The sequence below is a fragment of the Crotalus tigris genome, unplaced genomic scaffold, assembly GCF_016545835.1.
Source record: "Crotalus tigris isolate CLP2741 ecotype Arizona unplaced genomic scaffold, ASM1654583v1 scf7180000024339.11422700, whole genome shotgun sequence".
NCBI classification, from domain to species: Eukaryota; Metazoa; Chordata; class Lepidosauria; order Squamata; family Viperidae; genus Crotalus; species Crotalus tigris.
In genome coordinates, this window is record NW_024100509.1 from 8,852,004 (window position 1) to 8,869,906 (window position 17,903).

The 17,903-nt window shown below is 39.7% G+C and overlaps 2 protein-coding genes across 6 annotated transcripts in view; both read right to left on the reverse strand.

The window, feature by feature from the left end:
* The window catches only part of TEDC1 (tubulin epsilon and delta complex 1), a 59,507-nt gene that overhangs the window by 11,755 nt on the left and 29,849 nt on the right, over positions 1–17,903 (reverse strand). For all 5 annotated transcript variants that reach the window (XM_039326031.1, XM_039326033.1, XM_039326032.1 and 2 more), the window contains one exon: positions 7,512–7,610. In XM_039326031.1, the coding sequence (XP_039181965.1) occupies positions 7,512–7,610 (99 nt within the window). The remainder of the gene's footprint in view (positions 1–7,511; positions 7,611–17,903) is intronic.
* LOC120300254 lies at positions 10,693–16,848 on the reverse strand. Its single transcript, XM_039326037.1, has one exon. It carries the CDS (start codon positions 11,998–12,000, stop codon positions 11,074–11,076), a length of 927 nt encoding a protein of 308 aa, XP_039181971.1. The 5' UTR covers positions 12,001–16,848; the 3' UTR covers positions 10,693–11,073.

Consider the following 17,903-nt stretch of genomic DNA (forward strand, 5'->3'; position numbering starts at 1 on the left):
TAGTTGATAAAATAAGAACTGTATTAGTTTAAATATGAGATAGTAGATATTAAGAGAAAAAGAGAGGAAGTATTTGATGTTGAAATAAGGGAAATTTTGGTCATTAAATTTAAGACATTTGGGAATTAGTAGAAAATAAAAATGTTATACTGTATTATCAATTAGATGATGTAAGATGGTGAGAAATAGAATATATTCAAATAGATAGGACATGTATCTTGAACATTAGATTTTGTGATGAATTGTGGTAAAGAAACTTTGGTTACCTAAAACCTTGGAAATTATAAATATTAAATGCTAAATTTAAATATTGATGGGAAACTAAAAATTGGGAAAAGCTAATTACAGGATATTGATTGTCTATAAAGATTGAATGTTATAGCAATTAGGACATGTATAAGCTAAAAACTATTGATAAATGTAACAATGTTATTTTTACTTAATTGATATAATAAGAATTATATTAGCTTAAACATGAGACAGTAAATACTAAGGGGGAAAGAAAGGAAATATTTAATGTGGTAGTTTGAGATTTGTACTAAAGACACTTGTATGTTATTGAATTATTGATTAACCCAGCCGCCATGTTGCTTTTTTAATACTTAAATGTAAAACTAGAAAATCAATAAAACTTTTTTTTTTAAAAAAACTATTTTAATCTAATTGGATGTATATGCTTTTGAAACTTGGGGACTAAAAGTGTTCTTTTTCTTATTAGAGACATTTGTTTTTCTCTAAAAAAGAAATAAGACTTGAAAAACTATCATAAACATTTTGGACTTAAAAAGCTTTAAACGGTGTTGGTGACATCTCGTGATGAAGTATGGTATTACAATTTATTATTGCCTAAAAGAGACTTGGCTTGAAGCCCAGACTCCAGAAAAAAAATTCCTTGACCTTGACAGTTACCACCTGTGAAAAATCCAGCTAAAAAGAAGGAACTTCTGGGCGGCATGTCTGGCCTGTTTGAACTATGAATGTAAACTGCTACTGACTTCCAGAGCTATACTTGGGGAATTGCTTTCCTATTTCTTTACATGAGAAGCATACGAGATGATGGAATACCTTAGACTATAAACTCTTACTTGACAAACAATTTCTACTATAAAGACCACCTATAATACGTGAAATAGATGTCCCATAACCAGCTATAAAAAACAAAAAACTATTTTTAATGTTTGATTCTAAAGTCTTCAGCTTAACATACTATCAAGAGAATATGGATGAAGATCAGGAAAAAATCCTTTCCATTTTGAAATCAATACACGAAACCAGTGCTTTTTTTGTAAAAAAAAAAAAAGGTGCATGTTATACAACTCGCCTTGCCTACCCTACAAGGTTCCATCCAAAAAAGGTGCTGGGACTCCGTTCTGGGCGTTCTATGACAAAAAAAGCTCTGCACAAAACCATTCTTTCAGCTTGTGACAAAATAAGATGCAACATAAAGGAATAAGATGCCAGCTTAAATATACAAATCCAGAACTTGACTACAACCAAAGAACTAACAATGCAGAAAATAACAGGAAAAGACTCAGCATATAAGACGACCCCCGTCTTTGGCGCCAATTTTAGCGCTTCCGGAAGTCGTCTTATACGCCGGCACATACGGTAAACACTAAGACAGAAGACCCAATTGACCAATAGACCCAGGAAAAAATCAGAAAAGGGAGTGACAACACTGAAAATGGAAAAGACTTTTTACAAAAATCAAAAGAAATTTGAGGAATGGAAGATAAATTTATCAGGACAATTGTGGGAAATTGGAGTAAACAGAGAGGCAATTTAATGAATACAAATGGGCTAGTCCTTCCAAAAAAACTTCAACCAAATGGTCTTTCTTATTCCAAATAATATATATAATAATAGAGGGAGAACTATTTGATGATTCAAAGGCACTGACATGGAAGGTTAGTTGGCAAAGGAACAAAGCCAGAGTAAGGCTGAAGAAAATAATGGCTTTGATTTATTAGAGGGAATATCATATTACTATCTAGAGGGTTATATGGTGGAAAATAGATACAGTAGTGGCCAAAATTGTGGAAACCTTTTAGGGAAAGTGTACATTTGAGGTTTGATGGCTAATAACACCACTTTTCTTTTTAGTAGTACCATAAAATTATATATCAATGGAAAGATAATTTAATCAAGAATGTAATGCAATAACCTTTATGAAGGATTTTCTATTAGAATAGCAGTTATAAAGAAGAAAAGTGAAACACATAGAAAAAATGAGATATACAAAAATTATCACCATAGAAAAAATGAGATATACAAAAATTATCACCATGTCAGTTAACACTTAGATGGGTAACCTTTAGCATGAATTATGGCCTTAAAAGGTCTTCCTATGGAGTGAACCAAGCCCTTTAGTTCTACAGCTGTTATAATGTGAAACCAAGATTGAATGATTTCTTCTATTAATTGGGTTTTATTGCTGGGTCGCTTCTGACTAACAAGTTTCTTTAGTTGGCTCCATAGATTTTCAATTGGGTTAAGGTCTGGGCTATTCCCAGGGGAATATGATTATCTTGAAACCACTTTTTGTACACAGCAGCAACATGACATGGAGCTGAATCCTGTTGAAATATAAATGCTTCACTGTCTTGGAAGGCTTCAGTTTGGGCTCAACTATTTCATTAATGTATTTTTGGCCATTTATATTCCCATTAATCGCACAAAATCTGCCCACACCTTTTGATGTCATATAACCCCAGATCATAACACTGACTGGGTGTTTCATGGTACATGTAATGCAATCAGGATGCAAATGTTCTCCGATTCTTCTCCTTAAGTATTTTATGCCATTACTACCAAACAGGGAGATCTTGGTCTCATCACTCCAAATAACACTGTCCCATTGTTCCTCTGTCCAGGTAACATGGGTTTTAGCCCAGTTTAGTCTTTTCAACCTTTGTTTGAGAGATAAAAGTGGCTTTTTTTGTGGAATTCTAAATTTTAGGCCAAATTCCTGCAGTCTGCGCCGAACAGTCCTTGCACTCAACTTCACATTGCATTGCGCCATTTCATCTTGTATACACCCAGATGATTTTCTTCTGTCATGTAGGCACGGTCTCTTAATTCTTCTATCATCACTTGCTGTTGTGCACCTTTTCCTGCCTTTACCAATGTGGTTTTGTAGTGACTGAGTCTCCTTATACCTCTTCAAAAACTTAGAAATGCCACCTTTGGTTAAGTTTCCACCATTTCTTTTCCTAATTTCTTTATAACTGTAGCCTTGTTCACTTAATAATGCTATGTTACATCGCTTTCTGGGCAACCAGTCAACTCTTTGCACCATTACTTTAATTTTATTACGTTTTACAAGCTCACTAAATGAAATAACACGAAAAACCCCAACCAACTTGATAGCGATCACATAACACACTGACAAATGTCCTCCTCTCAGCTTCAATACATGACATCAATAACTGAATCCTACTGTGATCTGATTGGCTCATTGCCAAAACAAGATGACACCTGATTGGTTCTCTAAACACTCATGCTCATTGGCTACAATCAGATGAAGGAAAACTACCTGATATCCATCTAAGCAAGTTGTGCTTCCTTTTTCTGGTTATTTGGCTATAACTTTTCATAGAATACAGATAATTGAACAAATTTTGTTGCATTACATTCTTTTTTTTTATTAAAAGTTTTACAAATTTATTACAATATACCCCCACACACACCCCTCACCCTTCCCCCCTCCCCCACTTCCCAGAGCTGATTACAGGGTAATAAATAAACAAACATAATCTAACTAACATAAACCAACTATACTATCAATCAAAACCATAACACACTTTAACTCCTTCTCAAAACAAATATTAACAAATTAAAACAAAAATAATAATAGAATTAAAACTATTAATAATTATCTAAAATCTACTCAAAAGCAAGGTAATACTTTTCAGTTTCATATTTCTTTTGAATATAATCAATCCATCTTCTCCAAACCATAATGTATTTTTCTTGTGAATGGTCCTTCAAGTAGGCGGAGATTTTCGCCATTTCTGCTAAATTAGATACCTTAAGTATCCATTCTTCCAAAGTAGGCAGTGAGTTTTTCTTCCAATATTGCCCCACCAATAATCTTGCAGCTGTTATAAGATTCAACATCAAATTGATTTCTTTAACATCAAAATCTATAATAATACCCAACAAAAATAATTGCGGAGTAAACTTTATCTTTCTCTTAAAAATCTTTTGAATATTCCACCAAATCTTAATTCAAAAGGCTTTAATATCTCTACAGGTCCACCAGATATGAAAATAAGTTGCATCTAAATTTCCACATCTCCAACATTTGGGCTGTACATTCAGAAACATGCGAGACAACTTTTGGGGATCCAAATGCCATCTATAAAACATTTTATAAAAATTTTCTCTTAAATTTTGCGCTTGAGTAAATTTTACATTTCTAACCCAAATTGTCTCCCATGTATCCAATAAAATCAGATCTTGAATATTTTGAGCCCATTTAACCATACAATCTTTAACTAACTCCGTTTCAGAGTCCAATTCTATTAAGGCACTATAAATTTTTTTTATATGAGCTCGACTTTGATCTTTAATCTGTTTTACCAAATTCACATCCTCTAAAGTGATACCAACCTTTTGATCTATACTCCACCTCACTAACAATTTATTATAATAAAACCAAAAATATACAATATTTTCTTGCTTCAACTCGGTTAAGGGCTTTAATTGCCAATGCTGCCCAACCAAACTAAGTAATTCCTTGTAAGAAATCTTATCCAAATTTACTCCCCTAGATACTCCCTCTATCACGTGTCCAGGAATCCCCCAAATTGGGATTTTATAATTTAACCTATAATAATATTTCTTCCAGACACGCAACAAGGCACTTCTCAAAATATGGATTTTAAAAACCTGATCAAATTAAATACGCGTGCCATCCATATAATAAATCCCATCCCTCAAGAGAAAGAATATTTTTATTTGTTAAGTTGAGCCAATCACTAATCAACGTTAAAGCCACCGCATCATAGTACAATTTTAAATTAGGCGCCTTTAGTCCTCCTCTTTCCCGTATATCCTGCATAATTTTAAATTTAACTCTCGGCTTTTTCCCTGCCCAAATGAATTTGTTAATCCCCTTCTGCCATTCCTCCAGATTAGCATCTTTTTTCAAAATAGGTATCATCTGAAATAAAAAAAGAAACTTTGGAAGTATATTCATTTTAACTGCCGAGATTCTCCCCAACAAAGATAATTGTAATTTTTTCCAATCATTTAAGTCCTTTTGCACTTTTACCCATAATGTCTCATAATTATTTTTATACAATTTAACATTAGAAGCTGTTATATATACTCCTAAATAGGTTGCTGTATAGTCTGTGTTACTGGAGAGGAAATTGAAACTTTAGGAAGAGAATAAATTCCATGGCGTTTTGAAGCCATGAAAGTCCTCAAACAAAGAAACAGGATTCCTCCGCCATTTTTCCTTTCACTCCAATTGTCAAAATAATAGCTGGAGAAGACAATATTTCTTTCTTGAGTTAAAGTTAAAATTCAGCACAGTTCTGATCCTCCTGAGCAGCTCCGTCTGCTTTAAATTTTACTTAAAGTTCTTTTTTATGTAGCAGATGTGGAAGCAGCGTCTAGCTTCGTTCTCCGCTGGAGAACAAAGGTGTCATGAGATGTGGAGTTATTCCAGACTCCGAAGGAGCTCTCACCCTTCGTCTCCTAAAAAGTAATCTCTGGGAAACTAGAGGAGCTCGACTTCTATCCAGAAAAAAAACCTCACCTTCTTCCCTTTGCCTGGGAAGAAAGTTCTGAGCCGCAAAACAGCTGATAGTCGCTGTCTTGCCGGCTCTTACACAATCCTGAGACGGGCGGCTAAAAAAAAAGCCGCCATCGGTGCGGCAAATGCCACCGGAAGTCCGTTGCATTACATTCTTGATTAAATTATCTTTTCATTGATACATAATTTTATGATACTATTCCAAAAAAGTGGAGTTATTAGCCATCAAACCTCAAATGTACACTTTTCCCAAAAGGTTTCCACAATTTTGGCCACTACTGTAATTTTTAGAAAATAAAGTAACATTATAATTGAATAGGTAAGATGTGTAACAAGACTAATAGACTTTGGTATGAAAAGGGAAAAAGGGAGAAGTTGAGATAAGGGAAATTTTGGTCACCTAATATAAAATATTTGGAAATCATAAATAAGTGTTTTTTTCTTTTTTTTAATATTGATGGGAAATTAAAGTTTATGTATAGGCTAAAAAGTATTGATAAATGTAACAAGATTTATTTATTTTTACTCAGTTGAAAATAAGAATTCTGTTTGCCCAATATGAGATAATAGATATTAGTAGAAAAAGAGAGGGAGTATTTGAGCTTCTAAAAATTAGACCTAAACTAAAATATTTATGTATATTACTGATTTATTGGTTAACCCAGACAATAGATATAATGGTTTTAATTTATTAGAGGGAATACTGTATTATTAATTGAATGGTTCAATATGGTGGAAAATAGATAACTTTTAGAAAACAGAACAAGACTATATTCAAATACATAAGATGTGTATTTAGAATATTAGATTTTGTTGTGAAAAGGGAAAAAGGAAGAAGTTGAGAGAAGAGAAACTTTGATTACCTAAAGCTTGGAAATTACAAATACCAAATGTTAAGTTGAATATTGATGGGAAATTAAAGCTTGGGGAAAAAGCAATAACAAGACATTGATCGTATATAAGGATTGAATGCAAACACAATTAAGATATGTATAAGCTAAAATTATTGATAAATGTAACAAAGATGTTTTTACTTAGTTAATAATAATAATAACTGTATTAGCCTAGTATGAGATAGTAGATATTAAGGGGAAAAGAGAGGAAATATCTGATGTTGTAACTTGAGATTTGTACTAAAGACTTATTGTATGTTATTGAACTATTGATTAACCCAGTTACCATGTTGCTTTTTAAATACTTAATTGTAAAATTAGAAAATTAATAAAATATTATATAAAAAAGAACATTAATGGTAGTTTTTAAAAGTTTTATTTTAGCAATGTTACATCCATTCAGTCATTCAAATTCTACTCACCAAAAGACCCATCTTGTCATTGGCTAAGCCAGTGTTTCTCAACCTTGACCATTTTAAGGCATGTGGACTTCAACTCCTAGAATTCCACAGCCAGCAATGCTGGCTGTGGAATTCTGGGAGTTGAAGTCCACATGCCTTAAAATGGTCAAGGTTGAGAAACACTGGGCTAAGCAATGAGGAAGCCTTCTCCTTGAAGGAAGGGAAGAAGTTCCACTTTGCAAACTAATTAAAACCTCAAGATACTCAGGTCAGCCTGTTTTGTAGGCAGCTGTTTTATAAGAAGTACTGCAGGAGACTAACCAAGATCCTTTGGTGCCATACTCTGAAGTTATTTATTCCAGCTAGAATGTAGCTGAAGCTTGGAAATTCTGCAGAAAGCAAGTTTCTCTGAATTACTAACATATCATCATGGTACAGAAAGAGGATTACCTGCTTGTATCTTTCTGGCTGTCTTCCAACATCAACTTCTATGACTGAGAAATGGCCAATAACAGGGTCAGTATGAGAACCTATTGTGTAGGCATGTACCTGGGAGAGAAACATATGGTTAGAAACAGGATATGAGATGTATCTAAAACTACACATGTAAATGTATTGTCTATAAAAGCAATAATGTGTAATACATTGTTGCTTGTAAAGACAATATACTTAAATTTGTAGTTTTAGGTGTTAGATTATAGGTAGTCCTCGAATTAACAACCACAATTGGAACTCAAATTCCAGTCATGAGTCATGGCATCACATGATTGGACTAGATTTTATGTGTTTTTATGATGATTGTTAAGTGACTCACTGCAGTCATTAAGCAAACCACATGGTCATATGAACCCAGTATATGCAAATGGCATTTTTGCTGGAAAATCTTCATAAAGAAACCAAATCCCAAGGCTATTAGATGAGACAACTTCCTGCAGGCTTCCCACAACTCAATCAGTGGAGAAGTTGGCAGGCAGTTCCAGATGGCTGTGAAGCAGGATAGCAGGCAGGAAAATGGTTGCTGCCTGTTGGGGGTTAGGATAGGGATTTCCTGCCTGAGCAGGGGATTGGACTAGATGACCTCCAAGGTTCCTTCCAACATTATTATTATTATTATTATTATAGAATTAGGGTTTCATAGAGCTACAGTACAGGAAATAAAATTAGCATACTTCAGTAGGCCAGCCAGATATTATGCTGCCTGTAGATAAACATTCAAAAACAATGTATTCTAATTCTGAGTAAAAAAGCAGTAAGAGCATCAGTGGGAAAAAGTTTACCACACAAACCAAAAAGATGCTTTTCATGTTTTGTCCATATATCTTTGCTTGGAAGGTTTAATTGCTTACTGTCAGTACCCATCTCTTTGATGGTGGGGGGGAACTTTTGCTGGTTCAGTCTTTTCTTTTCCCTTCTGAGGGTTTTGCCATACTCCTGGGGGGAGGGAAGAAGCTTAGGGAATTGTTTTGTATCTTTTTCCTTTCGCTTAGTGCTACAATGTATCCTCTCTGCTTCCTCTATCTGCTTGCTCTTTGAACTGATTCCCCCTTGATGTCTAGCTGGGGTGAGAAAGGAATGTGCCTCCAGCCATCTGGCTTATCGCTCACTGTGGAAGAGAAGGTGAGAAGACCCAACAACGTTTTCACAGCCTTGGGAATGGAGTCTTATCAGCCATGTTCCCACAGCGGACTTAACACCTGGGGACTGGCCCGTTTGAACTGACTGGATGAACTATTGGGGTGGGCTTTGCTTTTTACTCTTTTAACTTATTGATTTCAGCGGGAAACCCTCAGACCCTGCCTTCTATACCTGTTGTCAACGTCTCCTAATAAAAGTTCCTTTTGGGATGAAACCATTCCAAGAGTTCTGCTTTCTTGGGAAGAGGTTTTAAATGGGTCCTTACATTAGGCAGGATCTGCAGAAATCAGTCAGCCCAAAAGGAAGACCCTTACCGCAGTGACCGCACAAACCATGTCTGAATTAGATACGGAGAAAGAGGAAGCCACCATGGAGGGGGGGAATTTTCCCTCCAGGCTGGCCTGAGTGGATGCAGCTTACATTCCTCCAGCTCCTCCAATGAAGTTGTGGTTGCTGAGCACCGAGTTAAGCCGAGGTGGTCGATGGGCGTCAGGAAAAACGAAGATTCGGAGCGGAAAGCGAGGAAGGTAACCCTCAAATGTGTCAGTCACCAACCAGGCTAGAAATTGGAGATGGAGAGATCGCTCTGTCTCAGCGAGGATGAGGACAAAAGACCAGTCTGCTTCAGCCAGTTCTTAGAGTAAGCCATTGACATGCTAAGAGTTGCCTTCAACTCCCTCAAAGAAGAGAAGACTGACCCGTGTCATGGCATCGCAAACCCAGGTTCAACTGAGGAAGCAGATGGTGTGGGAATCAAGGCGGCAAACCCAAGTCCTTCCATCAGCACTTCAGAAACTGCAGCTGCCACCACAGCAATAGCCACTCTCGGCTGAGTGTACCAGCTGACAGAGACAGACACCAACCCAGAAGAAGGTGGGGTCACCGAGCCAGTTGGTGTTCTGTCCCAGCCTATGTGAGTCCTTGTTATGCTCACAAGGAGAAACCCCTCTTCCAAGAAACAGGCAGGAACCGCAAGAAAAAACCAACCCCTTTTATTCTCACAGACCTAGTCAATGTCCAAGGCAAACAAACACAGTCCACAGAAACTCAATCCTCAACATGAACAGTTGCCTTTGGCAACCAGCATCTTCCACACCTTCCCTTTTATAATTCAGCCAAGGTGTGGCTTCCTAATGCTTTCTCCTTTGCCTTTGGAGCCACCACATTGCATTCCTCTGTCCTATTCACTTCTCTTGCCTATACATTCATGCATCCGGGATTTTTCCCAGCTGTTCTTCATCACTGTCCAACTCAGGCTCCCATCACAGCTGTGTCTCAGCCTGACCGTGAGTAGAGGAGCCAGGCTCCTCATCTGACTGTAAGTCTTGGAGCTCCTCAGAGACTTCCTCTGACTCTAATGTCACTCCAGGCCTCTCCTCCTCATCTGATTCCTCAGACTCAGCTGCCAGATCCACTGGCTGGCGAGGAATCACAACAGTCGGAAGATTCTGCAACTTGGGGGTAAAGTACAGTGGAGAACCACAAAAATTGGGGTTCTTCTTTTTTTTTTGAAAATATTTTATTGGTTTTTAATTTTTAAGAAAAAGTACTCAGGACACACTGTGGTGTTTAGGTAATCAAACATTCCAAAGTAAAAACATAAATAAACAACTCAATTCAATACATTCACTGTTGTTGTGGAAAAACCACAATACTTACATCAGAAGACAAGACCATGAAGGGTTGGAGAAAATAGGCTTTATTTGTGCACAATGGTTCAGAGCATTCACATGACAAATTCTGAACCCTGAGTTACTCTGAGGGTGTCATTTTTATACAGCTTGCCGCCCACGCTTAACCTAATAGATGACTTCTTATCTACCTTTAACACACTAAAACAGAGAAGTTTATATCTTGAGGCTACACAAGGAAAAAGGAGAAGTTCACACAAACGGTTGTCTTACCACACCTCTCTACACGGGTAATATCTTACACCATCTGTGACTTTCAGTTGACACTTCTTGTAAAAATGTTTCTTCATAGAATTGCACACAGGTCATCACACTCAGCCAGTTTATAGTATTAGTTAATGCTTACGAAACATCACCTCTGTTAATTAAAATATAATTCAAAAGTACTTTATCATTTCTCTTAATGGCAATTTTCCATCTACCTCATTTCCCCCTTTGAAACCTCACTTAAATCTTGAGATTATTGGGGAGGTTCATATATTGGGGGGTCTCCAGCTGGAGCACTCAGTTTTACATACTCCCCCCTCATCCCACAGGGCCATAACCTGGGCTATGGCTAACAGGGAATTAATGACAATACTAATCAGCAACACTATAATCACCCAAATAGTTGGCATGAGCCCCTTTCTAATACAAGCAGTTTCCCTCATCCTTTGGCTGGGTTCCATGCTTAGAGAAGCCTAATACTAGTGACGCGATTGCAGCTTCCAGGGCAGGGGATTTTTGTTGCTCGTGCGATGGGTGTTAGCTTCCAGAGTAACACCTGCAGGGGTTTTCTTCACCTCTCCCGTTCGCAGGGGTACAGCTTCCAGAGTGTCACCAGAAGAGGAGAGGCTCCTTCTTCTACAATGCAGGGTGAGTTTAAGGGGTTGAGTTGGGTCACTAATCACTTTCCACTGGGTGGGGGCGGCCAATTTAACTCGGGACCAATGGATCCATGATTTGATTTCAGCCACCTTAACAGCAAGGAGAGAACACATAACAACAGTATATGGCCCTTTCCATTTTGGGCTTAAAACTTCCCTCTTCCAGTCCTTTACCCAGACCTCCTGTCCTGGTTGTATGTCATGTGTGGGTGTGACCAAGACATGGGGTCTTTGGGTTAGAACATATCGTTGTAGCCGCTGGACTATAGTGTTAAGAGCCTGCAGCTGTTCTAATTTAACAGTATCTGCCATTTGTTCAGAGTTCTGGTCACCTGGTTTGAGTAAGTTGGGGACTCTGCCATACAATAATTCAAAGGGAGACACGAGCAGCCCCCTTTGTGGGGCACACCTTACCGCAACCAGGACCATATTTAAAGCATCTGGCCACTTAAGCTGAGTTTCCTGACATATTTTTGCCAATTTTTCCTTAATGGTCTTATTCATTCTCTCCACCCTTCCTCCCGATTGAGCATGGAAACTACAGTCAAGCTTCCATGTTATTCCTAGCATAGCTGCTATCTTTTGGGTGGCTCTATGGATAAATTCAGGACCATTATTTAAAGAGATTCTAGATGGCAACCCATACCTGGGAATAATAATATGAAGCAAGGCTTTTGCGACCTCAGCTGCTTTTTTTTCTTCTTCTTCCTTGTAGGGATGCAATCCGGTCATCCAGTGTATGTACATACTATGACTAACATTGCTTTATAGGGACCTGAGCATGGCATGTCAGTGAAATCAATCATCAAGGAATCGAAGGGATAATTTCCTCTGGGCTGGGGTCCTTGCCTTGGGTTGTTGGCTGCACAGATCTCACATCTAGCACAAACATTTGCTGCAATACTGTGTATTTTATCAATACAGACTTCTCTCTTCAGGGCATTTGCCAGCACTGTCTTTCCCAGGTGCAGTTGCTTATGAACCTGTTGCACTGCATCCCATGCTATATATCCTGGGATAAAGACTCGCTGGTCTGGCAAAATCCATCAACCATCTTCCTGCCTTGCTTCCAGCACCTCAATTTGTTTCAAGTCTTCCTGAGAGTAGTTGGGTTTCACCTGCTCTTGTTCTTTAGGGGTCCATAAAGCTAGACAATTTGTATGCTCAGAAGGTGCCTTTTGTGCAGCAATGCGAGCTTCCCAGTCTGCCTTATTATTTCCTAATTGAATATCTGATGCTCCCTTTTGATGCCCTTTGCAATGCATTACAGCTACTTCTTTAGGCTCCCACACAGTATTCAGCAGACGCAATATCTGTGGTCCATACTTAACATCCTTTCCCCCTGAAGTTATAAGTCCCATTTCTTTGTATAAGGCTCCATGGATTTGCACTGTTAGGAATGCATACTTAGAGTCTGTGTAAATATTAATGCACTTTCCTTTTGCCAACTCCAAAGCTCTAGTTAATGCATGCAGGTCAGCTAGCTGAGCATTTGTACCGGGCGGAAGTGGCTCAGCTTCCCAGACTTCCTCCAAAGTCACCACAGCATATCCTGCCTTTTGAATGTCTTCTTGCATAAAACTAGTTCCACCCGTGTATATTGTAAAGTCTAGATCAAGCAGGGGGACATCTCTCATGTCTGGGCGACTAGCGTAAGTTTCCTTGATGGCTTGTATGCAACTATGTGTGGTTTCCAAGTCTGGTTCAGGCAGCAGCGTGGCTGGATTCAGTGAGTTTGATTGAATTAATGTAACCATTGGATTATGTATTATTAGGGCTTGATACTTTAGCATGCATGGGTTGGTCAGCCACAAATGTCCTTTTTGCTTCCAAAACAGCTTTAAGAGCATGGGGTGTGTAGATATCTGACTTTTGTCCAAAAGTCAATTTATTAGCTTCCTGTGTTAACAACGCTGTTCCAGCAATTGCTTTAAGGCAAGCTGGCCAACCCTTAGCTACATCGTCAAGCTGTCTTGATAGATAAGCGACCGGGCGATGCCAGGTTCCTATTTTCTGGGTGAGAACCCCTACTGCCACATTTTGCTTTGTATCTACAAACAGTTGAAATAACTTTTCCAAGTCTGGTAGACCTAAACAAGGGGCGCACATTAGAGCCTCCTTGAGAGTGGTGAAGCAGTTATTCTTTATCTCCCTCCTTTGTGGCCTCATATAGGGATTTTGCTATTAAACTAAAGGTAGGGATCCATATTCGGCAGAAGCCAGCAGCAACTAAAAATCCTCTTAACTCTTTCCTATTCTTCGGTACAGCAGCTGGCAGATAGTGGATGATGCTTTGCAAAACCAGTGGGGTTGTCCTCTGCCCACAAATATGGTACATCAAATTCTTCCCATCTGGCATTTTTCTCTATCATTTGTGCCAGCATCACCATTCTCCATTCCTCTGCATGGTTTACCCTGCTCCTGTTCCTCAGGGGTCCACAAAGCTAGACAATTTGTATGCTCAGAAGGTGCCTTTTGTGTAGCCATACGAGCTTCCCGGTCTGCCTTATTATTTCCTAATTGAATATCTGATGCTCCCTTCTGATGGCCTTTGCAATGCATTACAGCTACTTCCTTAGGCTCCCACACACTATTCAGCAGACGCAGTATCTGTGGTCCATACTTAACATCCTTTCCCCCTGAAGTTATAAGTCCCCTTTCTTTATATAAGGCTCCATGGATTTGCACTGTTAGGAATGCATACTTAGGAGTCTGTGTAAATATTAATGCACTTTCCTTTTGCCAACTCCAAAGCTCTAGTTAATGCATGCAGGTCAGCTAGCTGAGCATTTGTACCGGGCGGAAGTGGCTCAGCTTCCCATACTTCCTCCAAAGTCACCACAGCACATCCTGCCTTTCAAATGTCTTCTTGCATAAAACTAGTTCCACCCGTGTATATTGTAAAGTCTGGATCAAGCAGGGGGACATCTCTCATGTCTGGGCGGCTAGCGTTAAGTTTCTTCAATAGCTTGTATGCAACTATGTGTGGTTTCCAAGTCTGGTTCAGGCAGCAGCGTGGCTGGATTCAGTGAGTTTGATTGAATTAATATAACCATTGGATTATGTATTATTAGGGCTTGATACTTTAGCATGCGTGGGTTGGTCAGCCACAAATGTCCTTTTGCTTCCAAAACAGCTTTAAGGGTGTGTGGTGTGTGGATATCTAATTTCTGCCCAAAAGTCAATTTATTAGCTTCCTGTGTTAACAACGCTGTTCCTATCGCAATGGTTCTTTATCTCCCCCCTTTTGGCCTCATATAGGGATTTTGCTATTAAACTAAAGGTAGGGATCCATATTCGGCAGAAGCCAGCAGCAACTAAAAATCCTCTTAACTCTTTCCTATCCTTCGGTACAGCAGCTGGCAGATAGTGGATGATGCTTTGCAAAACCGGGGGGGTTGTCCTCTGCCCACAAATATGGTACATCAAATTCTTCCCATCTGGCATTTTTCTCTATCATTTGTGCCAGCATCACCATTCTCCATTCCTCTGCACGGGGTACTTCCATCATCACCTTTCCATATTTTATGGCCATTGTGCCATCCTCTTCAAAGGAGATATGCGCCCTTAGTTTACAAAGCAGATCCCTTCCCAATAGAGGAATTGGCATATATACAAACTGATGGGTTATAATTTTTCCTCCCATAGTGCAACTTAAGGGCTCCAAAAAGGGTCGCTGCAATATTTTTCCTGTTGCTCCTTGTATGTTGATAGAGTGAGGGGAGGCTTGGCTTAGGGGTTGGGTTAGGACTAATTGGGTGGCTCCAGTATCCACAAGGAAGGGAATAGGTTTGCCTCCTACTGTTAAACTGACCACAGGTTCTGGGAGGCGGGCTGAACCCAGTCGGTCTCAGTCCCACTCCTCTGCTTCTGCCAGGTCTATGAGGGGAGTTCTTGAAAATCCTCTTCTTCTTTCTCTCCCTCCCTGGCTTCTCCCTGGGCCACCTCTGTAGTTCTTCGCAAACCTGCCTCTTCCCCCTCCTTTTTCTTCATCCTTTTCTCTTTCTGGACATTCACCCTTCCAGTGTCCTTCCTTCTTACATATGGCACACTGGTTTTGTCCTAACACCATTCCCCGTCCTCTATCTCTGCCACCTCCCCTTGACACCCCCATCATAGCAACTGCAAGCAATTCAGCTTTCCTTTGCATTTTCTGATCCCTTTTCTTTTCCTCCTCCTTCTCTCTATTCACAAAAGTCTTTTGGGCCACTTCCATCCTAATCTTTTCCCTTTCTTCTGGATTAAACAAGGTCCCCATAAGTTGCTGTAGATCCATCCAGGTGGGGTTGTGGGTATCGACAATAGTCTTCACCAGGTCTGCTACTTCATTTGGTTTTTCACTAAATGGGCCATAATGAAATTTTCCAGTTAAGAAGGTCTGATGTAGTAAAAGACATATGTTGGAATAGAGGAGCTGTGGCTGTTTCTGCTGGATCTTCCTTACTGACAACCAATTGATCTACTTGTCTAAGGGGAGCATTCAAAGACGCTTCCTCAGTCTTTGCCCTCGTTTGTTCAGCTATCAGTCCTCCCACTTCTCTGTCTTCTGTTTGCAGTCCCGTCCATTCCTCTTCTGCCTTGGACCCCCTCAGCACCTCTTGCTGAAGGTCCAGCTTGGGTCCCTTGATCCTGGACATCTGGTTGGATTATGGCTTGTCCCCAGCTTTTTCTATTTTCTAAACTTTTTAACATAGGGGACAGTTTTGCATTTCTGGATCCATGGTGGAGGTCTTTGCAACAAGCCGAGCCACACATCAATATAGGGTGCCTGGTCTGGGTGCCCTAACGTGGGATGGAACACTAGCTGATGTACTTTTAGAGCAATGGATGGATCTAATGTCTGTGCTTGGCCAGCCTATATTAAAGCTGGGCCAATCTACCTCACTGAAGATCCTCAACTTATGCCTGCTCCACTTAATACCATAATCCTGAGCCCCATAGGCAGACTTAAAATGCTTTGACATTCACCCCAACAGAGTAAAGAGTACACTTTCACCACCACCCAATGAGCCTCCCAGGGCACCAGACAAGACAAATGAGGAAAAGGGATGAGAGGAATGTAAGGGGTCCTTCCACTTGGGATGACACTGAGGGTTTCGCTTATATGCGCTAGACCCAGGGAGCCGGAAACTCGACGGTCACCGATGGGAATTTCGAGCGCCACTTACTCACTGCAAACACACACAACAATCCTCCCACCTTATTCCAAAGAGAGGATGATCAGTCCTCTCCTCCGTCCCTGTTTACAGGGAGGGATTCCTTATTTCCCTTTCAATACTTGCCTGCAGGCGAATCCTTTGTCCTCTAGCTGGCTGGAAAGTTGCCTTGTCTCCTTACCCTTCACCTGTGGTTCTTGGAGTGGCCGACTGCCGATGCTGGAGCCCTGTGTCACAGGCAAGTCCCTCGGAATAAAAGGTCCGATGGCGCCTGGGATGTTCCCCCTAACACTACAGGCCCCTGGCACCAGGGTGTGCCCTCCAGAGAGCCCCAAGACTCCTTGCCGTCCTGCCGCGGTCGCCAGATAATTGTTGTGGAAAAACCACAATACTTACATCAGAAGACAAGACCACGAAGGGTTGGAGAAAACAGGCTTTATTTGTGCACAATGGTTCAGAGCAGTCACATGACAGATTCTGAACCCTGAGTTACTCCCAGGGTGTCATTTTTATACAGCTTGCCGCCCACGCTTAATCTAATAGATGACTTCTTATCTACCTTTAACACAGAGAAGTTCATATCTTGAGATAACACACATAGGAAAAAGGGAAGTTTATCCAATGTGCAGAAAACCACACTCCCCTACACGTGTAATATCTTACACCATTTGTGACTTTCGGTTGGCACTTCTTGTAAAAATGTTTCTTCATAGAATTGCACACAGGTCATCACACTCAGCCAGTTTATAGTATTAGTTAATGCTTTCGAAACATCACCTCTGTTAATTAAAATATAATTCAAAAGTACTTTATCATTTCTCTTAATGGCAATTTTCCATCTACTTCAAAACTACTCTCAGGAAGACTTGGACAAAGCTGAGGTGCTGGAAGCAAGGCAGGAAGATGGTTGATGGATTTTGCCAGACATGGGATGCAGTGCAACAGGTTCATAAGCAACTGCACCTGGGAAAGGCGGCACTGGCAAATGCCCTGGAGAGATTTATATTGACAAAATACACAGGATTGCAGCAAATGTTTGTGCTAGATGTGAGATCTGTTCCACCAACAACCCAAGGCAAGGACCCCAACTGCCTCAAGAACATCAGCCCAGAGGAAATTCGATTCCTTGATGATTGATTGCACTGACATGCCATGCTCAGGTCCCTATAAAGCAATGCTTGTCATAGTATGTACATAACTGGATGGCCGGATTGCATCCCTACAAGGAAGAAAAAAAAGCAACTGAGGTCGCAAAAGCCTTGCTTCATATTATTATTCCCAGGTATGGCTTGCCATCTAGAATCTCTTCAAATAATGGTCCTGAATTGTACTCTATTTCCCTCAAATAACATAATACGTTTAAAATATTCCATTTCTAAATTAAATTTCTATTACTACTAAACCTGTTTTAAAACTTTATCAGTTTACAATTACCAAAATCAAATTTCACTTTAACTCAACAAGTTATCAATTCAGGTAGCCCTTCCAGATATA

What these genes read in the sequence shown, in the direction of transcription:
- LOC120300254 (XM_039326037.1), bottom strand. Translation starts at nt 12,000, where the DNA reads ATGTACATACACTGGATGACCGGATTGCATCCCTACAAGGAAGAAGAA.